This window comes from Colletotrichum siamense (genome assembly GCF_013390195.1).
Source record: "Colletotrichum siamense strain Cg363 chromosome Unknown KSG_Cg363_contig04, whole genome shotgun sequence".
NCBI classification, from domain to species: domain Eukaryota; kingdom Fungi; phylum Ascomycota; class Sordariomycetes; order Glomerellales; family Glomerellaceae; genus Colletotrichum; species Colletotrichum siamense.
The window spans coordinates 4,453,033-4,474,138 of NW_023501017.1; the positions used below are offsets into that span (position 1 = coordinate 4,453,033).

Consider the following 21,106-nt stretch of genomic DNA (forward strand, 5'->3'; position numbering starts at 1 on the left):
GCTCCTCCAACACTTGATCCGGTCCCGCCATCAACAGACATGATGGCCCTTTGCTGCCTTTCCTCCGGGGTTTCTGATTGACGACAGGGCCAGGAATGTGACCAGAAAAGCCCCCGCTACAACGACGGCAACAAGCGACAAGTACAAGAATGTGACGTCGCTCCAATGCATTCCAACCACACGAAACATCCAGAAAAACGAGATCTCCACTGCAAAGTAGCCGACGATCAGGCTCGCGGCAACAGTGAGCCAGAAGCGGACATTCAACGGTCTTGGTCCCAGCTGTGTACGGTCAGGATCACTCCTAGGTTGCAGGAATTTGTTGAGATGAACGCCGAATGATCGCTTCTTCGGGGGCTCGCTGTGGAATTGGTGCTGGATGTATGGTGCCGTCGACGGGCCACTTTTGGGTGGAAAGACATTCATCGTGGGCTTGTGAGAGTCGTTTACTTCGAAGATTACAGAACGACGATGTGAAAGAGATGCTCAAGGCGCGACTGATTTGCAGCGAGGTTGAACTGTAGACCGCTTAACGGGATGATCTTGAATGGGTAAATCGGTACGAGGGCCGGGCTTCTATGGATTGAATACGAAGTTTTACTTTTGCGCGCTCGAAAGCCGACAGCTTGGTCCACCAAACTGCAGGAACCATTGACAATACATTCACCAGTAGTTCTCATTGGAGTGATAATTGATAGAGGGGTTGAGTACCATGATGAGGTACTACTAAGTACGTACAAGCCATACTTTTGCGGCGCAAAGTCAATATCTGCACTATAATTGTTTCGATATATTGCAAATCACTATTGAATTCTATTTCCGGTGGTGGAAGCTTCCGTAAACAAGCTTTCACCTTGACTGAAGGCAGTGTTCATGTTCAAATACTCAAATGGTTGAGTATCAGAATGCTCGCTTGGACCCGGTTAAGGTGCTGCTTTCCACCAAACTACTTGAGGTATTCTGCTCGGAGTTCAAAATCCTCGTCAGCTTTGGTTTTGTCCAACTCATCCGGCTTCCAGAACTGCGCTCGAATATCTATCAAGTCACTAGGATGGTTCAAGAAGAAAGATCTTTGCGTCTCAGGTAGATGCATGGTCTGGTCATAGTTGGGGAAGTAAGGGCTCTGAGGAATGTCAGATCGTCTACCTTAACCGATACCTAGGTAGTATGAAACGACTGAAAGGCTTACTTGGTATCCGAGACCTAGCATGATTCGATGATGATCGCTTTCATTTGGCATCCCGGCGTGCCAAAGTCTCAAATCCCGAATCATGATGTCCCCACGAGAACACCTCGGCTGAATAGGTGGACGGATCTTCATGCGTGCTGCTTTGGCCTCTTCTGAGATGGGTGGTAGAGGTTCGCCGGGCCGGCCACGATTGTACCCCTCGGCAACAGGATCCTTGGAGGTGATCTGATCAGATGGGGTCGTGGTTTGATGGGAGCCGAGCCAGAACTCTGTTGACCCATTTTCGGGACTGAAATCCACGAGAGGCACATTCGCGATGACATAGTATGGATAAAGAGGGTGAGCATACGAGTCTTTGTGCGCTCGCTGGCGAAGACCTTTGGTACCGGACAACGCGGTGTTGGCAGTCAGCCAGTTCCAGATAGGCCTGCCGCCCAGATACCTGCAAGTACCGTGTAAGTTAGATCGACTGTCTCGAAAAACTCATAGAGATACCTCGGGAGACGAACGCTTTCACAGTCTGAAGCAAGAAGCTGTTGAAGTAAAGCTGCTTGCTGAGGAACTCCGAGTCATCGACCGGGGGTCGCTGAAGGAAATTTGCTAAGCGTCATGGCGTCAGTTTATGTCAACTTTCAAGACCAGAGTCTGGTCAAAGTCAAATGAGGGATCCATCACCGTACACTTGATCCCATGGTTGTACAGTTGAGTGGGATCGGCGATCTTCCTTTCCGCGTCTTCGCACATCTTCTCATTCAGCTTGTCGATGAAGTCAACATCAATCACTCCACGAAGCACCACAAAACCATCTTGGTACATCGCTTCGAGTGCCTTTTCAAGAGTCTGAGGTTTATAGTACCCAGTGGCACGTTCAGCCTCGGACATCGTGATGACTTTCACTCCATCGTTTTTCACGTTACTAACAGCAGTCATTTTTCAATGGTAAACGCGAAGACCTTCCTGTGGCGGTTTAATAAGCCTCCTTCGATATATGAGAAAGCTGAATTGAGTGATGGGATAATCGCTTGATGTATTATCGGGCCAGAAGAAGTCCGGAACTGCCCTGAGGTTGCAATGTCGTGAGGGGTTCAGATAACACTACCGTTTCCCAACCCCCACTTGTGTTTCCTCCGCAGATTACTCCGCGAATGACGTGACGTGCGACCTGAGATAAGCCCCATAGTGACTCTCGGGCACTTCCGATGGTAGTGAGGCCAGTCCTTTAAAACAAGAAAAAAGCTCCTAATGATAATGGTCAACTCTCCGTGCCCTGACTAGCATCAGCGCCTTGGTGCTTCACCGAGCTTCACCGACAATGAGCCTTACCCCCCTTCGTTGTTTTCGGATCACAACCTGGCCCTTGACTGGGATAAAATTCAACCAGCTACTCGAGACCTACAATATTGGATCTTGGCTTGGCTTGTCACATAACTGGCACTGAATGCGAATGCTGCTGCTGTCAACGACGCCCAACACCGACCCTCTCATTTGTAAGCACTGCAAACAACGGCGGCGCGGTGGAGACCACGCCATCCGGCTTTCGTTCTCCCGACGCCTATCAACCCCACATCCGCACCGTCAAACACGCCCGAGGGCTCGCCAACCTCTTCCAGGACACAACCGACATGAAAGTGGGCTACCTGGTCGAAAATTCAGAAGTACGATTGGTCGAACTTAAGACAATGCAAGTCTCTAGTCGCTGAAGTGACATGAGCCTCAGGTTCATAATAGAAGTCTTGTTGTCATTGATAAACTCGTTCTCAGCAGCACTGTCCACAATCCAGGAGGAAGAAGCTGGTCATTGAGGCTGAACTTGCTCGGCATGTTCGAAGAAAACTACCCACGCTCTCCATCTCCGGAGGCGGCCGTCCAAGGTGAGTCGTGCGAAAGACCAACTAGGTTCCAAAAACACTAAAGCCTCGACCGGCAGAGATGATTGCCACGGAAGAACCTGAGAAATACCCCGAGGGCGGCAAAGATGCCTGGCTGGTCGTTGCTGGTGCATGGTGCGCTATGATCCCATCGATGGGGCTTCTCAACACTTTGGCTGTTCTCCAGGCCTGGGTCACGGAGTATGAATTACAAGGGCTACCGGAGTCAACGATTGGTTGGGTGTTCAGCACCTATGCATTTTTCCTGTACTTCTGCGGTGCTCAGGTTGGTATGTTCACACCCCCCAATCGGCAGTCTTGCTCGTTTGACTCATTTGGTGTTGTGACCAGGCCCCATTTTCGACGCCCATGATGTGCGATATCTCGTTGTACCGGGATGCATCGGTATTGTGGCTGCCATCATGCTGATGAGTTTATGCAAAGGTGAACTTTATCCAACACCCTGCCTGTCCATGTCTGACCTTTCCCAGAGTTCTACCAATTCTTTCTTACCTTTGGCGTACTCGGTGGCATGTCTGCCTCACTCCTCTTTAACCCGAGCATTTCTGCCATTGGCCACTGGTTCTCCGAGCGACGAGCCCTCGCGACCGGTATTGCTTGCACCGCCGGAGGTGTTGGGGGCGTTATATTTCCGCTCATTATCCTTTACCTTGCCCCACGCGTGGGATTTGCCTGGGCATTGAGGACGGTCGGATTCATCTGTCTCGCAGTATCCGTGTTGGCTTGTCTGCTTCTCAAGAAGAGGCTACCGCCGAACAAGAAAGCCGGAGCTGCCATAGACATCACGGCGCTGCGAGACGCAAAGTTCGCCTTGACAACACTGGCCGTTTTCCTGATTGAATTTGCCGTTTTCATACCTTACACCTACATATGTTCTTACGCCATCCACGAGGGTATGGGTCTGCAAAAGTCGTTACTTCTGAACGCGCTTCTCAACGCTGGTGCCATACCGGGGCGTGCCCTGCCGGGTTACGTCGCTGATCGCTTTGGACCTTTCAACGTTATGTGCGTGACGGCTTTCGTATGCTCAACTTTCATCTTCGCTCTTTGGATGACCGCACAGGGAGGAGAGGCCGCGACCACGGCATTTGCTATTCTTTTTGGGTTCTGGTCGGGTGCTGCTATTAGCTTGACTCCTGTGTGCATCGGTAGAGTGTGCGAAACGAAGGACTACGGCAAAAGGAGTGGAACTGCATTCTCCATCTCGAGCATCGCCGCGTTGGTCGGCGTGCCATTTGCGGGAGCTATCCTGCAATGGTGTGACGGTGCATACTATGGGGTGATCATCTTCGCAGGTGGCCTGTACGTACTCGCGCTGGTGGCCTTCATTATTGCGAGAGGCGTCGCCGGTGGCTGGGCCTTCACAGTACTTTATTGATATATAACTTCTTCACTTGAAATTAAATCAACAAATAGGAAAACATCTGCAACTGTCGCCGGCTTCTCTGGCCACCTCGTTGGCGCAAAGATCCATGGTTATATTTCAGGTGGTTCAATAATGACTCTTGCCTTTTGCGTCGGACTACCTTAAATATAAATAAGGCTAGCCTGCTCAAAGATTTCGAAGTCTACTTGCGGCCAAAAACTTCAAAAACCATTCTTTTTTTCTCGCTTCCAGCTCCGCGACTAGCAATAAATCGTCTTCGGTCAGCACTACAACCATGCGTCCAGCAGCCCTTTTTTCCGTTGCCGTTGCCGCTCTGGCATCCCTGGCTCAAGCAAACCGACATACCAAGAGGCCCAAGGAGATCAAGGAGGGATGCTGGTACGAATGTGATGACAGGTGCTTCGAAAAGACCTGGACTCTTCTCGACCTTTCAATATATAAGAATTGCAGTATGTCTGCTCCATCCCAATTCCACATCTACAAAATCTTCTACGAACTCAACGTGATAAATGTGCTAATTATTTTGATAGTGGGATGGTGTCTTCAGCATAACGCCATGAGTAGATTGGACGACTGCGTTCATTTAAACGCCATTGGCGGCGGTCTGCTTGGGTAGATATGAATGCGTCTCCGAAAGCCAGTGAGCCATGGGACTATGAACGAGGTGATTACATTCATCGATACCAAGGGGTGTTTTGGGGACACCGAAATATGTTTTCATCGCATGCGACTCACGTAACCCGGTTCTCGGCAGGTTCTCCTCGACATTCCTATGTGGCCGTTCGACATTATTCTCAAAACGGTGGACTCGATGCTGGAGTGTATTTAATGCAACATTATTTGGAAAGATATCACACGTTATCGGTTGATTAGTCCTTTTGAAATCCATCCCATCGATCAAAGTCCTGGGTGTCAAAGTCGAACAAGTCCAACATCCGTCCCACACTGTGATCCACAATTTCGTCTATTGTTGCCGGTCTATGGTAGAAGGCCGGGACTGGAGGAAATATGATGACGCCGTTTTGGGTGAGAGAGAGCATGTTCTGAAGATGTATGCCGCTCAGGGGACATTCGCGAGCCGCAAGTACTAGCTTCCGGCGTTCTTTGATGATAACATCCGCAGCTCGCGCAATGAGCGTATCGCATAGACCCGAGTTAATCGCGGCGAGCGTCTTCATGCTACATGGCACGACGATCATGCCGTCAACGCGATAGGACCCGCTTGCAATTGGGGCGGCCATGTCGTGGTTGTTGTAAACGTGGTCCGCTAGAGCACGAACATTGGTGGCGGTGTAGCTCGTTTCGTACTTGAGGGTGCTGTCTGCCCACTTGCTGATAATGAGGTGCGTTTCGATGTTGAGGCGGCGCAATGCGATCAAGGTTTTGATGCCGAGGATGGAGCCAGTAGCACCGGTGAGGGCAACAATCATTCTTTTGCGCCTGGGTTGAGGCGGAGTTGCGTTGTTTCGACTGCTTTCTTCAGTCATTTTTGCCGTCTAAGGAGGTCTATTTCGAAGCAAAAAGGCCGTTGGGTAGAGAGTGGTGGCTTTTCTTGAGCAGTTTTCGTTTTTTGAATTTGTCTGGAATTTCAAGAGGAAGCGTCAATGTCTGACGGTCAAACAAGAGTCGGATGGCTCAGGACAAGATACTTCAACAAGATGAGGATATCCTGAAAGCACAGTAACCGGAATGTGACGTATATGACCCATCGTGGCATACCTCGCTCGATCTAATAGACGCAAGTCTCAAAGTCACGAGGGCTCATCAACGGTGAGGCTCAAAACATGGGTCTGCCCCAAGCAAAGAGGGACCTTGGACGTAATAGCAAGGCACTAAAGCCAAAGCTCGCCCCGCCAGGATCCGGAAATATTTCTGGCAATAAGGAGATTGTGTGTGAAGTCAACTTTTAGTTTCTTTAGTGGGGGATTTTGGGAAATATTCGCGGATATAAATCAAGGAACGTTTGAGGCTTTCCTCCTTTGGTATGCCCATAACGTAACTTGACCAGCGAATTCCCCATAGAGGCTCTGGGTCTGGACCACGACACTTCGGCTGCGCATCCGACTTGAACTACGGGAGCTGTCCCGAGTCTTTAAAACAGCCTCGCCGCGTCACGAAAGCGCGATTTGTAAGGAACATACCGATAATTCCGGAAACCCCCATGGGAGGCCATTTCGAAGACCCAGATGCGGCCCGTTTCCTGACACATCACTGCATCAAGATCTTAAGATCAAGAAATTCGCTCACGACGCCCGAGGCTCTTTACGGCCCAAAACAAAATTTCACGGTCATGACACCTGTGAGCCCGACCCATAAGACCCTCTTTGGTCGAAATGATGAGGGGCGCCTGTGAAGTAGCGATGTTTAGGCCTGGTCCGACTCTAAACCAAGCAAGATGACCCCTCACCACCACGGAACCCCCGACGGACCTCGGCGCTGGGTCATGTCACAACATTAGCTACAAAAGACAACGCCTTGAGCTAAAAGCAAGCTGAGTCTAGGTATCTGGCCGGCATAATCTCCTGAGCCAGAGAGCTCAAAACTTGAACAGCGACTCAAGCCATCAATTGGTCCAAATTCTTTGCCCTTATCACCTTGTCTCAATTGCCCTGAGTTGAAGACACCATATCATCATGGCACTATCATCCCATCCTTCACAATCCGGCGGCCTTTCTGCTGCCAGCTTCCGCCAGTACGTCAAGGAGCTGGCTGAGGAGGGCGATCTGTTGTCTATCTTCAAAGAAGTCGACCCTCGTCTTGAGCTAGCAGCTATCGTACGGAAGGTCTAAGAAACTGAAGACAAAGCGCCTCTTTTCGAAAATATCAAAGGACGCCAGCAGAACGGTCTCTTTCGGGTCTTGGGAGCACCCGTGGGTGCCAGCAGTTTGCCGGGAAAGAGGTTCATTCGCATAGCAAAGTCGTTGGGACTTCCGTCCGAATCCAGCGGCCGGGACATCATCTACGCCATCAACCGCGCAAAGAAGCGTCAACCGATCGCTCCAAGGAAGTTCGAGACTGGTCCGGTCAAAGAGCACAAGATCTTCGGAGATGAAATCGACCTGGAAAAACTTCCTGTTCCCCTCTTCCACGAAGACGATGGCGGTAAATACTTGCAAACATTCGGCATGTATATCGTTCAGAGTCCCGATGGCTCGTGGGTCAACTGGTCAATCACCCGCGGCATGGTCAATGGCAAACGGTCTTTGGCCGGCCCCACCATGTCAGCGCAAGATATCGGTGTCATTCGAAAAATGTGGCAAGACAGAGGCGAAGACATGCCCTTTTCTCTCTGCTTTGGTGTACCACCTGCTGCCATCATGGTCGGCGGAATGCCCATACCCAAGGGTGTGAATGAGAGTGGTTTCGTAGGGGCTCTCCTTGGTCAGCCTGTGGATGTCGTCAAGTCCGAGACCAATAACATCTGGGTTCCTCGCGATGCGGAGATCGTTCTCGAAGGCGTCGTTTCAAGGACTGAGACCGCTGACGAAGGACCTTTTGTCGAGTACCATGGGCACGTGTTCCCTGGATCAGGGAAGCCTTGTCCAGTATTCAACATTGATGCCATCACTTACCGAGATGATCCTATTCTCCCCATTTGTGTCGCGGGGAGGGCGACTGAGGAGAGCGAGACAGTCTGGGCTCTTACCCAGGCGGCTGAGGTTCTCAATATTTGCGAAGCCGCCGAGCTGCCAATTGAAATGGTGTGGAGTCCTTTTGAGTCTCACTGCCTTTGGTTTGTCCTCCAGGTCAACTGGTCCAAGTTGCGCGCGCTTCAGACCAACATGAAAGATTTCTGTGAGAAGGTTGGCCACACTGTCTTTTCAACCAAACCTGGTTTCTACATTCCTAAGATCTACCTGGTTGGAGAAGACATTGACCCCACCAATCTCAATGAGCTTATTTGGGCTGAGGCAACTAGATGCCAACCCGAGATCAACGAGTTCTTTTTCGACGCGTATGGTAACATCCCTCTCATCCCATATGTAAGCCATGGTATCAAAGAGAGAAGGAACCATGTCAAGGTTGTGCGATGCTGCATGTTTCCCGCTGAATTTACAGACTCGAATCTGAGCTGGAAGCATGGCTCTTTCCGAGGTTCATATTCGAGGGCGATTCAGGATACGGTCGATGGCCAATGGGCTGAGTATGGATTTTAGCTTGCCATTGCAGTGATAGAAACGAAATAAGCAGTTCTCATGGCATGGCTACCGTAACAGATAGGTATGATACCCATGTCAGGTCAAATTAGTTGCACATGGCCGTTTTCGTGAAACGGTGAAACGGGGCTATAAATGCTTGCCCTTGTTTAGGCTGGGAAAGTGTGCAGCATAATCACACTGCCTTTTTTGTGCTGCTATTCCACTCCTTCTGAAAAGGGAAAATGCAGCATGCTGCAGGTGCAAGGACTCACGTAGACGAGGGGCCCCAAAAGATTACGTTCCCCCCACATGTCCCTTCCCTAGCCTGATTCACGGGGTAAAGCCATGGCATATCCGGCGCGAATTTTCCGGTGTCTTCTTAATTACGAATAAGTACTCGGCCAGGTCCCTTGGGTTTGTTGTTTACCATCAAGGATTCGGTCAGCATGTTGCGCTGTGAATTACTGTTACATTGGTCCCTTTCTTGGTCACATCTCGGTGATTGGAGAAAGGGAGACTGAGGAGGTGGTTGGAAGGATCAGATCGTGTCAATTTGATCACGTTTATGACCAAGTTATACCGCGATCTCGATCATCCAAAGCTTACCAGGGCTAGGCGTTCCAAGAAGCCAATCCGAATAGCCGGCGTCCTGAAACATTACTTGACAGAAGCCCCGGAAGGTGACTTTTGTATTGCCCAGGCTGAACTTGATTGGGATGACCAATCAGGGATTCTGATTGATTTTCTTTTTTTGCAGTCTCTGGTCAACAGTCTCGGTTGTAGGAGTTATCTTTCATCACTAATATCGACCTTCAAGGTTCAGCATCATGTTTCCTTGGAGTGCGACATGAAGGAGTTGAGCATGTATCTTTCAGCATTTCTTGATTAGACCTCGTGTCTTACGAATACTCTGTTGATGTCATCAGACTAGCTGTCAGGGGTTAGCGAGTTATCGGTGGATCTTGTCCTTGGGGTAATGCTGTTGGCTCTGCTGCTGCGGAGTCTTCGAGTGAGCGACATAATCAGCGCATATTATTGAGAAAACTAATGCGCCCGTATGGATTCTCAAGAGAATTTGCGAACGTTTCTTCAAGGGTATACATAGGACCACTTCTCCTTTTCGAACGGATTGACTCGTTATAGGTTAGCCAACCGTTTATGCAGAGTGATCGTTGATGATAACTGGCCAGACAGCCTTGCATGTCGTATGATGAGCAGTCATATCTCACCTGCATTCTACGGATGCCAGGGGTTGGCTTCCGCTTCTGTCAGAGCGGAGCGCGATACTGGGGACTGCAGCATACACATTTCTTCAATCAAGAAGAGGGGTATTACGGTCAATCTCTTTTCGCAGATAACTCTGTGTTCCCTCCGACCTGTAATCAATCTAGCTGAATCTTTTCTTCTTGTCCTTCAAACTTCTATGAGACCCATCTGCAAACCATCATCCCAATACCAATATGTCAGCAGTTGTTGAAGCTCCTCGCAGCGATGCTGCCGAGAATCGAGCTCCTGCCGATGCTACCGAAAACGATGCTCCCGACGAAAATGCTCAAAACGTGGCAGATCGACAAGTTGTGCTTTTAGCAGATGAGGTATTGCTGGCGAGGTTTCGGTGTGATGGTTCACTACTAAATATCTACAGGGCATCGAAAATGATGACGGGGACTTGAGGAGTCTTGCATCTTCTAGTCAGAGCTTAAACAGTTCGATTTTTGACCATCGCTTCGAGAACGGGAGGACTTATCACAAGTACAAAGACGGAAGTAATCAAGTTCCTGTCTCCACCAAACTGGGACGGAGCACAGTGCTGACAAAGTTGTGTCAGAGTACAAGCTTCCAAACGACGAGACTGAGAATGATCGCCTGGGTACGGTCTCCAGCTGGTTTCTAGAACCTCCTAAGTAACTAACCGACAGTTCAGATTTGCAGCATCATTTGTTCAGACTGACCTTCAATGGAAGGCTGGCGAATTGTCCACTGCTAGAACAAGACGTCGATATCGGTAGAGTACTAGATCTCGGCTGCGGTACTGGTATCTGGTGCCTGGAAATTGGGGACGAACACCCGGAGGCAGACGTGCGTATGAGTCATTTACAATTGCGAGCCTTAATGCTGATGATCGAAACGTCAGATTCTTGGTGTCGATCTATCCCCAACCATGCCCGAGTTGTGCGTATGCCACCGCCCTATACCTGTAACGTTTCATTAACACCTGAAAAGTGTCGCCCCGAACGTGAAGTTCGAGATTGATGATGTCGAAGAATCTTGGACGTATACCAAGCCTTTTGACTACATTCACAGTCGAATGATGAACTCTAACATCGGCGACTGGGACGCCTACGTCAAGCAGGCCTATGAGTAAGACCAATTCTAGCCCTTTCGATCGGAATGCGGCAGTGCATTGCAAGAATTTTGAAAGCTGACTTGTCTAACAGCCATCTCAATCCTGGTGGCTGGCTGGAATTGAACGAATGTGACATTGCCCCTGTTTCTGATGACGGGACCTTAAGGGAGGATTCCAGCATTTGCGAATCAGTTAGACTTCTCAAGTCGGCTGCTGAGCAATTCGGTCGGCCTTTCAAGTACATGAGTGGCTTGAAGACTACTTTGAGAAATGCAGGCTTTGTGGACGTGCAGCTGCTCCAGTTCAAGTGGCCAACTAATCCATGGCCAGCAGACCCTAGGTACAAGGAGCTTGCCGAATGGATGAGTGAAAACTTGGCCACTGGATGGGAAGGTGTTTGTCTCGCAATGCTCACAAGGGCACATGGCTGGACTAGGGAGGAAGTCATTGTCTTTATGGCACAATGTCGCGCGGAATTTCGAAACAAGCATATTCATGCTTATTTCTCAATGTGAGTTTTTACAATCTACGACGAATTGCTGGATACGGGCACTAATTTCGGTACAGCTGGTCTGTCTATGGAAGGAAGCCCACTGAAGCAGAGCTTGCTAGTGCTTGAGTATTGATGCCCATCTGGCTCTGGACTTAGTGGCATCATGTCGAGAAACTGAATGTTTTGGGGTTTACTATGCTTCTGAATTAGACGATGTAGCTCCTCCTACCTGGGTAACTTGGTATGAAATGCGATATATTGCCAGTTATAACTTATGGACACAATCTCCTACTGTTGCTTGGGTCGCCCATGATTGTAAGAGTAATTGGTATAGCCAGCAGTCAGAGTATCGTCATCGACAAGCTGCGTTGATGCTGGTGAAGTTGACGAAAATTGTTCTTGAATATGAAGTAATGCGCCAAATCGTTGAACAGAACCTGCTGGTTGATAGCGTGTTGCAGCTGGAGGTAGAGCCCCTCAATGCCGGGTCGCATATTCATTTTCCAAGCCCCAAACGACCCAGGCTAATAAAAAGTTGGTAACAGGAAGCCAATATGGCATGCCTGACTTCATCTGGCTCCAGTAACCGGAGCTTGTCAGAAAACAGCCGAGGAAGAGAGTGACGACAGACGCTCGTGTCCAAGGGAAAGCCAACAAGGAACCTTCCATGACCATCAATACCCCGATGTATTGCATGTGTAGCTTAGTGGTCCGAGGATCTGTAAAGGGATACACCGGATGAAGATGCGGCGCTGTGATCTGAGATTTTCGGTAGATTCTTTCATGGAGGGATTTGAATGGCCAGGAACTGATCCTGGGCCAGCCGCCGATGAAATACTCGATTGTAAGAATAATGCGCGGGACCCTAAGAATTGTAGACGACATGATGAACGAGTTGATGGACCTTTGATACTGTACAACACATGTAGTATTGATGATTGACGAAACAACCATTCGCGAATTGTTGACTGTGGGGGAAGTAAAAGTATCTCATGATCGAGTTGGAGTCGATGATGTAATCCCTGTCTTACTGCGACCGGCGATCCCATGGGCTAGCCGTCATAGGCGAAACCAAACGCACGCCTTAGCTTTTGAATACGTAGAAGGGATGCGGCATGCATGATGCATTTATTCGAGAATAACGAGAAAACCCATGCCCACTGGAAATCCAACGGCTTGCTTCCGTCATATTGTGTTCCCAATACGAGATCTTATTGTGGCACCTTTGAAATCGCTGCCATGGTCTCTTTTGCTCCTCTCGCCAGGATAGCCGAGTCCTGTCCCCCAAGCAGGAAACGTACGCCAAGTTGGTTGATTGCCCAGTCATGAAGTTCGTGATCATCGTATATGCCGGCCAAACCCATGATCTTCCCGTGCTTCTTGCAAGCTTGGCTGATGATCTCCATAGCCGCCCGAAATTCCTTACTCCTAAATTGTCCTGGCGCTCCTAGCTCTATTGCCAGGTCATTAGACCCAACCAGAAGCACATCCGCGCCGTCAACTGATGCGATCTCTTCAATGTTATCAATGCTCTCCTTGGTTTCAATCATCAAGAAGACGCTAGACCCGTTTCTATTTGTTTCGGAAATAATGGTGTCTTGGGGCGTTGCTTTGAGAGAGAAGAGCGGGAGCTGTCCAGTGATCGACCTCTTGCCTTGAGGCGGATACTTACATATCGAGACCGCCGCCTTAGCATCGTCTAGTATGGATTGTGAGAATCTTCGCTGGAGCTGGGCATCATTCGACGCAGTCTTACCTCGACCATGAACATGAGGAAAGATAACACCCATCGCTCCGCCATCCAGAACTTTCTGAATGAAACCATTTCCACATTGGTAAGGGACTCTGACAAAGGGTGTGATGCCCATTTGTAAGCCAACGATGCAGTGCTGGCTTGCATCCTGGATGGAAAGTGTTGAGTGCTCCAAGTCAATGAAGAGAGCATCAAAGCCTCCGTTTGCCGCTAAATGGACGACTTGAGTATTGGTCACCAGCCTGATTCCCATCGCCTATGAAACGTTAGCCGCCGAAATGCTCCCACGTAAATATCGACTGACCGTGCATAGCTTGCCGGCTCCGCTGAGACGGGTCAAGCTGTTGGTGAAGAGGGACGCCATGGCGAAATGAGAAGAATTTGATTACGACTCAACCACAACCGATCGATACCCTGTGTTTCAATAACTTGATCGCCGTCATTGCATAAATAATCAATCCTCGTACTGCCATTTTGAGGGGTAGATGGAAACGTCAGCTTACGTTCACTACTCTCGGCAGCCGTTCCCGCCGTCCTGCACGTTTCGGCAGCCCTTGCCGAGCCCGTGTAAGTTGGGTGTGGGGCGCCGGGATGTTGGCACAATTGTTATCTCGGCCACGGTTACCGCCCGCCGGTCTCATTGAAAGAGGATCTTATCACACACCTTTGAATGATAATTTGAAGACAGTTTTGGAGAGTTGATGGGTCTTCGTCATCGTTCACACAATAGTCTTACTCCTCGAGACGAATCGCTTCTGCTACAATGTTCGAGCACATCAAACCCGGCCCTCCGGACCCCATGTTCGATCTCAAAAGGGACTCGGACAACGATCACAGCTCAGAGAAAGTTGATCTAGGAGTCGGAATATACAGAAACGAGTCTGGCTTGTATCAAGAGCTGGAGGTTGTGAAGTTGGTAGGTTGTCAAATTACTTCCTAGATTGCTTGTAGTGGCAAAAAGGGACAAAAGGCTGACGAATTTTGGGCTAGGCCAAGAAAGAGCTTGACCGACAGAATCTGGGACATGATGTATGTGTCCTGTAACATTCTGAGCGAGTATCATGTCTAAGAACCTTTTAGTATGGGCCAACGATGGGCGACCCTGAATTTCTCAAATTTGCTGCTTCGGTGATGTTCGGAGACAGATGTGAAGCACTAGCTTCTGGCAAGGTATTTCCATTTCGGCGAGGCCCCTTCGCAGTAAGACATACTTCTGGGAAGTGGAGTCGCTGATGGCCTGGTAGATTTCATCGGTCCAAACCATCTCAGGTACCGGTGCGAATGCCCTTGGCGCACTGCTGATTTCGAAAGCCATGTCTCCAAACAGAAGGGTATACATCAGCAAGCCGACTTGGGAAAATCATTTCGACATATTTCACAATGTCGACATGGAGACTGTGAGCTATCCGTATCTTGACTCATCCAAGCACGCGGTGAACTTCGACGCTCTTTTGGAAGCAGTGCGGACGGCGCCTCAAGGTAGCGTGTTTATTCTGCAGGGCTGTTGCCACAACCCCTCTGGCGTCGATCTTAGTGTCCAACAATGGCAGGAGTTGGCCACTGAGATGAAGTCTCATGGTCAGCTGCCTTTCTTCGACACCGCATACCAGGGACTTGGCGATGGGTTTGACGAGGATGCGGCTGGTGTACGAATCTTTGTCGAAGCTGGCTTGGAGATGCTCGTTTGTCAGTCATTCTCAAAGAACTTTGCGCTTTATGGAGAGCGATGCGGAGCTCTTCACGTAGTGGCAGATTCCACCGAGGTGGCTGCGAACGTCAAGGATCGTCTTCGAAGTTTGATTCGGTACACATATTCTTCTTCTCCAGCATACGGCAGTCGCCTGGTAAAGATTGTGTTGAGCAACTGCGAATTACGAAATACTTGGTGAGCAACGCTCGGCTAATCACCCAAGGCGATACTTACTGACGTGTCAGGACCCTGGAACTTGAGGGTATGAGAGAGAGATTGAAGCGAAATCGGCAAGCACTATATAGTGAACTGACAAACGTTCTGAAAGTGAGTGAATCAAAGCAGTCCAATTTTATAGAATCCAATCTCATCGCAGCCAGACACCAGGCGATTGGTCGCATCTTACCCAGGAAAAGGGATTATTCTCGTAAGTGGCACCGACTCGGCCAAACACACGATCAACTAACGAGGACTGCTAGATGCCTAGCGCTGTCGCCAGCTCAATGCAAGACGTTGGTTACCAAATACCACGTACACCTTCCGGGTTCTGGGCGCATCAATGTGGCCGGTTTGAGTGAGGATAATGTGCGTCGTGCTGCCAAAGCTATTGACGAAGTCATCAGGCAGACCGTACAGGAGAAGCTTTGAACAATTTGGCCTCTACCTTGAGTCAGAGATATTGGTAGAACTCCACAGAAGGCACCTTGGTGGTATTAACTTCACATTCTGTCGGGAAAGTTCAGGCGACTGGGAGGCAACCACACTGGGGCCAAATATTGCTGCTGCCTAACTTGCCAATTTGCAACTCGAAACGGGTATAAATACCTGTCCTCCCCTCTGCATTCCAGTCCTCTCTCTTCTTCTTTTCCCCATCCCAGTGCAGGAGTGCACACAGATCACTGAAGCTTCGGCTGAGATTGTGTTTTTGCTGATGGTGGCCCTTTCACCACTGACCACTCCTAGTTGGTCTTGACCAGCTAGGGAATTTTTGGACCATTTCTGTCACCAGAGCAGGCTCTTTCATTGGTTAGTACTGATCTCATGATTTGTAGCGAAGATGGTGCATACGATCTTCGGCTTGATGCCAGTCGTTGGGCAGGCCGTTTCTTTCGGTGAGTCTCAAAGGCATGCCTTCGCCGGTCCGACGGCGAGTCTCGCCGAAGATTCAAGTCTTGGCCCCTGAAGGCGGATGCGCTATGAGCAGTTGCATGTTTACTTCTGGTGATTGGCTGACCGTCAAGATCGCAAAGAGGTAGACTCGGGTAAGGGCAAACGTTTTCATCGGGGGACAAAGCCACTGGCCTCCGCGGCATGCGCGGGTTACCTTGGGCGTCAGGGTGTGAGCACAAGTGAGATGAGAGTGATTTGGGTTGCCTAGCCCCGCCACGCTTCCAAGCCACTCGCGTCGACCGAGTCCGTTCCGCCCGCTTTCATAACCTTTAGTGTGAGTGGGGCCGACTCGGGCCCGGTCCGGAAGAGGGCGCCGGCCGAGCATAAAACGGCGAGATGAAGTGTTTTCCAGGCGTGTTTGTAGCTGTGACAATTCTTAAAAGATAATACGATGGAGAGGAATCTTATTTCCGTTCCGCAACGTGAAGTACTAGTTAAACGTCTCCGAAGTCTTTTTGGTATTTGGCCTGTCAGCTTGTTCAAAAGGCCAATTGACTAACTAGCGAATTGCCACCTTGCGGCTTTTGCATAACGCACTTGGCATCAATGTGCATGATTTTATGTTCGAAATTTATTCCATGGTAGATGCTTGGCTCGAATCGTTTGGTATGTCAGCGAGTCTTGGCTGTCCATGGCGCGAAAGGTCTCACTACGTCCGTACTTTTCGTAAAACTCGCGACCCTGTAATTCTAGATCGCTTTTGTGGACCTTTGGAGTCCCTTGAATCTTGCCGAAAACTTAGTTCCCGTTGCAAAAAGGGCGACAGACCAACTTCAGCGACGTATCCCACGTGCTCCCCGGGTCTAGCGCTCGCCCCTGGCTTCAACCGAGCCAGGCCGATGCAGGGCCCCGGAGGGCCTAGTGTGCTCATGTTCATCACAAATACATTACCGGGAATGGCGGCTCCTACCACAGACCGATGTGGCTGACGATCACATAAGACGGTGCCAGTACCGCGCAACTGGCTGGCCAGATCGGCGCGGAAAAGGCAACGCGATTACGCACGAGACGGGGAGAGCGACCGCATAGGCCACGGACTTTGGCTCACCACCAGTAAGCGTAACTGCCTCGTTGTGCTTTAGAACGGCTCGTGACTTTAGACATTCGAGGATAAGGTCCAATTTGTTTAATCCTTTGGCCGTTGAATTGGCCTCGCGGGTCTCATAGCCGGCTGACGATGCAGCATTCGACGGGTAGAACATGACGAAGGGCAGATTGTATGCTTTCGGCGGCAGAGGATAACCAAAGGATGTCAGCTCGTACTGCCAAATTGAATTGTGTCGTGATCAGAACCATCTGAGACATGGCCCTGAGTTGAAGGGGAAACAGCGTGCCGATGGACTCCGAGACATCCAACTCCAAATTTCTCGTCGCCTTTCATGCAGAACCCCTGGCAGATGACAAACGTGCTCGGGAATATTTCAATTAACCAGTTTGTAGCCGATATGAAAGTTATACGTTTCAGCGATTCATCTCCAGATTGTCTTGCGATTTTTCAGGCACGTTCATCTGTCACGAAAGCGCTCGTCGCGGAAATCCGATGCGCACGATAAGGATGAAGTTGGGCGTGCCACATCCGAATCCGGATGATGGATCCGGCATCGTACGTAGTTTCAGCAGCAACTCACGTTACGAAAGCGTGCCTAGCAGAATGTTAATGCGGCGCTAGGAGTCAGTATGTCTTGCACTAGTCACCTGCAGGACTCAGCTTCCCGCTCAGTGCCTCCTTTTATAATTACAGGCACCCGATCTCTGATCAAGGGACGCTCTGGTAAAACGTGATGTGAAGATGTGAAGATGGATGATGGCTCACTTCCCGACCCCGAAGGCGGTAACGATTATAGTATGTCAAATCCCTACCCCGAATCCTCGAAGAGACCGAAAACCCACCAAGCGAAATCCCTGGCTGACAATTATGGCACACGAATAGACCACAGGATGGGTGACCATTCTCACCGCGGGGGCAGTCATTGCTGCGTCCCTTCATCTCCGGATCAACATACAAGGGAGGAAGCTTATGCCGAGCGATTACTTTCTATGCCTTGCCTGGTGCTCCGCGGTAGCTACGGCCTCATTCGATATCCAGTTTACGGTCATGGGGGCTTTGAAGCAAAACATCAAAATCACCCTAGATGGTTATGACGGCAGTGATGAGGATGTGATCAAAGTTATGAGGGTAAGAAGTCTTTACCCCAAGTGACTCAATCATGACTTGGGTTTGTGATCAACACTAATGGCTGTTTGTTAGTTATTTTGGGCGAGCAGCATACCGTTCTTCACGACATTTTACCTATGCAAGGGGGCGCTCCTTGCCGTCTACGTCCAACTTTTCCCTGTCTTCATGTATTGGCGCAGGATGTTGCTGTGGGTTGTCATTGTCTACACAGGGCTGGCATACTTGACTAGCATGTTGTTGCTTTTCACAATCTGCTTACCTCTCAGCAAGAACTGGTGAGTCACTTGTCCTTCCACATCTGCTCAGTTCGGCAATGCTGACTTTTGTCCTAAGGGCTGTTGAAGATAGGGTAGTAGGAACAGAAAATGTGATGTGCTCGGCTTCTTCTCCGGCAATCGTGTTCCAAGTCGGATGGGCATTACACTTCTTCGGGGATATTCTAGGTAAGCTCTATTAATTAAACGTTTTCTCGGCCTGTGCGCTAACGTGAACCTTGGGGCAGTCTTCTCAATCCCGTGGCTGATCATTCCCGACCTGAAGATCAGAAAAGCGCTCAAGATAGGCGTTTATTGCACGTTCGGGCTCGGCATCATCAACATGACCTTCTCCTTAGTGAGGTTCATCACTATCCAAACAGCTTCTGTGGACTACTTGCCTTTCGGCCTAGTTGGTATGTCACCAGCCCTTCATAGATGGTTTCATGTTAGCCACCTGCTCACATCATTTCCTCGCAGAACTGTGGAGCGAATTGGATGTCAATATCGGTTTACTCGTTGCAAGCCTACCGTCTCTCAGACCGTACTTCCGATCCAGCCGCAGAGCTGGCTACTCCGATAAGTCCAACGGTTATAATTACAAGTCAACAGTCAAAACACCAATGAGAGCGTCCGAAATGACTGGATTCGATATAATGACGTTGCCAACAATTGAAGAGCAAGATCTCGAGGACGTTGCTCCGAGCTCATCGACCCGATCGCAAAAGTCTGGAGTCGAAGTATAGCTCAAACAACTCATCGGCGGCAGTTGTCAGACATTAAAAGTACATGAAGTCTGGATCGATGGTCCGTCCGACTGTACCATGTCTTTGGCCGCTTCATCATCGTCGATATGAAAATCCACATAGAACCAAGGCGCAGTCAAAGAAGCTGCGCACATGTACATAGGATATGTGTGAACGAATTACTCATGACGAACTTTCATAGATGCATCATAGCGGGACGGTTTAGACATCACACCTGTTGAGACCTGGTCTAACATGGGTTGGAAGGATTTTCTTTTTCATTTCTCAGATACGAGACAAGTATTCTCGAATGACATCAATTAACAGCAGAAATCCTACTGTCACCTGATTCTCACTATCGAACCGAGACAGAGTCTCTCAATCTGTCTCGGCTAGGGCTTATTATTCATCATGCCAAGGTTTCCCTCCAGATTCCCAATTGATAATAGCCAATCGAGGCACACTTTGTGAGTTTGATTGAGCCACACATGGGTCGTTTCTTGGTGAAGTATTGTGAAAGTGTAATCAGTGCGAAATTTACGACCTTCGTTTGATATATCATCCAAAACCCCAAGATTGATCACGATGTCTCCAGGGTATCTGATGTAGTAAATCATGAAAAGGCGGTAAGTTCAACAAAGAAGTACTATAAGTATTTCATACGATAGATTCCGTGCACAATTGCAACCAGATGTCTTTCTAACAGTGGAATCTCAAGGAGCCATATTCACCGGGACAATACTTGGTGAAATCAGCCTTCCGAAAGCCAGGGTCATGGGTTCCCAGCTTTAATCTATCTCGGACAGTCCGGCGACGGGTTCAAGACATGCTCGGGCACCGAGACATCTAGGAGGATGCGTGTAAGCATACTACCGACCATCACTACGGAGCGTTTTACCCAGCCTAACAATATGCAGTAATGCCGATGTCAGGGCCTGTCAACCTGTCATCCATGTTTCTCAGCCCAGCATGGCCAAGCAAGAGGGGTGGCATTTCACGCTAGCTCCCAAATCCGTGTTACCGACCTCAAGGCCCGTCCAGGTGGTAACAAAAGTGGACATTCAGCGAACAACCAGGCTGGATTCTCATGGTCTGAATACGGATGTTTCCACTAAACCACGACTCGTGCCCTCAATCCACTATGGTCTGGATTCACGGTGAATTCTCGTGTTTTTGGTTTAGTTTCAACCGCGTTAGTGTAACTGTGAAACTTTAAATGAATTCCATTCAAAACCGGCCCTCTTCCCACCAAGGAGAAATCGTAGCCCTGCCACGAACCGTACGACAGGCGCGCGGGCATTACTGAATGTAGCCTTAGAGCCATGTCACCATAAATTAGGTAAGGGGCCGAAGCCGACGATAACGGGCCGTGGCTAGCGTCAGTTCTCGAGCGAAAAGACCGCCTGCAACACGATATCACATTGCCACCTGGGGCATTCCAATATCGACTGTTCCGCTGACTCCGCGTTCTTGGCTTAACTCCGGCAAATTAGACTGCAGACTTGCGACATGGAGTCTCACCAAGGTTGTCAGGAGGGATACCGAGTGGGAGTAGCGGGTTTCTGATTGACACTAGACTCTCGACCTCTCAGACGACGACACCCAAACATGCCGAGGGGTAAGGCGGATAGATTGAAGGATTTGAACATGTCTCCTCGAGTCCTCCTATGGGATCATCGCCCGTGGCCAGCCTTCACCCTCGCATCCCTTGTGACCCTTATTGACCTTCTCGATTTGGGTTTCTTATTATCATCACAAGCAAGACCCTAATACCCAAATTTCCGTATAAAAAGCACCTGGCTGCTGGACTACATGTATGGGAAGCTGTTTCCTTCGCTCTCCATCTCATTCTCTAGAATCATCCAACAGGATC

General features: G+C 49.6%; 9 protein-coding genes across 9 annotated transcripts; 6 read left to right on the forward strand and 3 right to left on the reverse strand.

Moving 5' to 3' along the window:
- Window positions 1-946: 946 nt before the first annotated feature.
- On the reverse strand, window positions 947-2,071 carry kanJ-1 (Kanamycin B dioxygenase; the record flags this gene model as incomplete). Its single annotated transcript, XM_036638933.1, has 4 exons — window positions 947-1,123; window positions 1,190-1,631; window positions 1,699-1,789; window positions 1,870-2,071. The coding sequence occupies 4 exons, from the start codon at window positions 2,069-2,071 to the stop codon at window positions 947-949; spliced, it is 912 nt and encodes a 303-aa protein (XP_036496222.1).
- A 937-nt stretch (window positions 2,072-3,008) lies between these two features.
- Window positions 3,009-4,456, forward strand: asaE-13 (MFS transporter asaE; the record flags this gene model as incomplete). The annotated part of the gene is made up of 4 exons (XM_036638934.1): window positions 3,009-3,060; window positions 3,117-3,347; window positions 3,409-3,501; window positions 3,549-4,456. 4 exons carry the CDS (start codon window positions 3,009-3,011, stop codon window positions 4,454-4,456), a joined length of 1,284 nt encoding a protein of 427 aa, XP_036496221.1.
- Window positions 4,457-4,739: 283 nt separating this feature from the next.
- Window positions 4,740-5,081, forward strand: CGCS363_v007086 (uncharacterized protein; the record flags this gene model as incomplete). Its single annotated transcript, XM_036638935.1, has 2 exons — window positions 4,740-4,914; window positions 4,996-5,081. The coding sequence occupies 2 exons, from the start codon at window positions 4,740-4,742 to the stop codon at window positions 5,079-5,081; spliced, it is 261 nt and encodes an 86-aa protein (XP_036495683.1).
- Window positions 5,082-5,334: 253 nt separating this feature from the next.
- Window positions 5,335-5,952, reverse strand: CGCS363_v007087 (Flavin prenyltransferase PAD1; the record flags this gene model as incomplete). Its single annotated transcript, XM_036638936.1, has 1 exon — window positions 5,335-5,952. One exon carries the CDS (start codon window positions 5,950-5,952, stop codon window positions 5,335-5,337), a length of 618 nt encoding a protein of 205 aa, XP_036495682.1.
- Window positions 5,953-7,098: 1,146 nt separating this feature from the next.
- On the forward strand, window positions 7,099-8,622 carry hudA (UbiD-like decarboxylase; the record flags this gene model as incomplete). The annotated part of the gene is made up of 2 exons (XM_036638937.1): window positions 7,099-7,239; window positions 7,303-8,622. The coding sequence occupies 2 exons, from the start codon at window positions 7,099-7,101 to the stop codon at window positions 8,620-8,622; spliced, it is 1,461 nt and encodes a 486-aa protein (XP_036496855.1).
- A 1,442-nt stretch (window positions 8,623-10,064) lies between these two features.
- CGCS363_v007089 (Secondary metabolism regulator LAE1) lies at window positions 10,065-11,570 on the forward strand (the record flags this gene model as incomplete). Its single annotated transcript, XM_036638938.1, has 8 exons — window positions 10,065-10,199; window positions 10,250-10,370; window positions 10,433-10,474; window positions 10,529-10,683; window positions 10,739-10,776; window positions 10,828-10,965; window positions 11,043-11,462; window positions 11,519-11,570. 8 exons carry the CDS (start codon window positions 10,065-10,067, stop codon window positions 11,568-11,570), a joined length of 1,101 nt encoding a protein of 366 aa, XP_036496509.1.
- Window positions 11,571-12,655: 1,085 nt separating this feature from the next.
- hpcH-4 (4-hydroxy-2-oxo-heptane-1,7-dioate aldolase) lies at window positions 12,656-13,561 on the reverse strand (the record flags this gene model as incomplete). Its single annotated transcript, XM_036638939.1, has 3 exons — window positions 12,656-13,143; window positions 13,201-13,453; window positions 13,502-13,561. The coding sequence occupies 3 exons, from the start codon at window positions 13,559-13,561 to the stop codon at window positions 12,656-12,658; spliced, it is 801 nt and encodes a 266-aa protein (XP_036496571.1).
- Window positions 13,562-13,960: 399 nt separating this feature from the next.
- On the forward strand, window positions 13,961-15,535 carry CGCS363_v007091 (Aspartate aminotransferase; the record flags this gene model as incomplete). The annotated part of the gene is made up of 7 exons (XM_036638940.1): window positions 13,961-14,113; window positions 14,188-14,226; window positions 14,278-14,367; window positions 14,442-15,082; window positions 15,133-15,214; window positions 15,268-15,314; window positions 15,367-15,535. The coding sequence occupies 7 exons, from the start codon at window positions 13,961-13,963 to the stop codon at window positions 15,533-15,535; spliced, it is 1,221 nt and encodes a 406-aa protein (XP_036496572.1).
- Window positions 15,536-17,854: 2,319 nt separating this feature from the next.
- Window positions 17,855-19,233, forward strand: CGCS363_v007092 (uncharacterized protein; the record flags this gene model as incomplete). The annotated part of the gene is made up of 6 exons (XM_036638941.1): window positions 17,855-17,900; window positions 17,995-18,233; window positions 18,306-18,508; window positions 18,567-18,676; window positions 18,736-18,903; window positions 18,968-19,233. 6 exons carry the CDS (start codon window positions 17,855-17,857, stop codon window positions 19,231-19,233), a joined length of 1,032 nt encoding a protein of 343 aa, XP_036495918.1.
- Window positions 19,234-21,106: the final 1,873 nt, after the last annotated feature.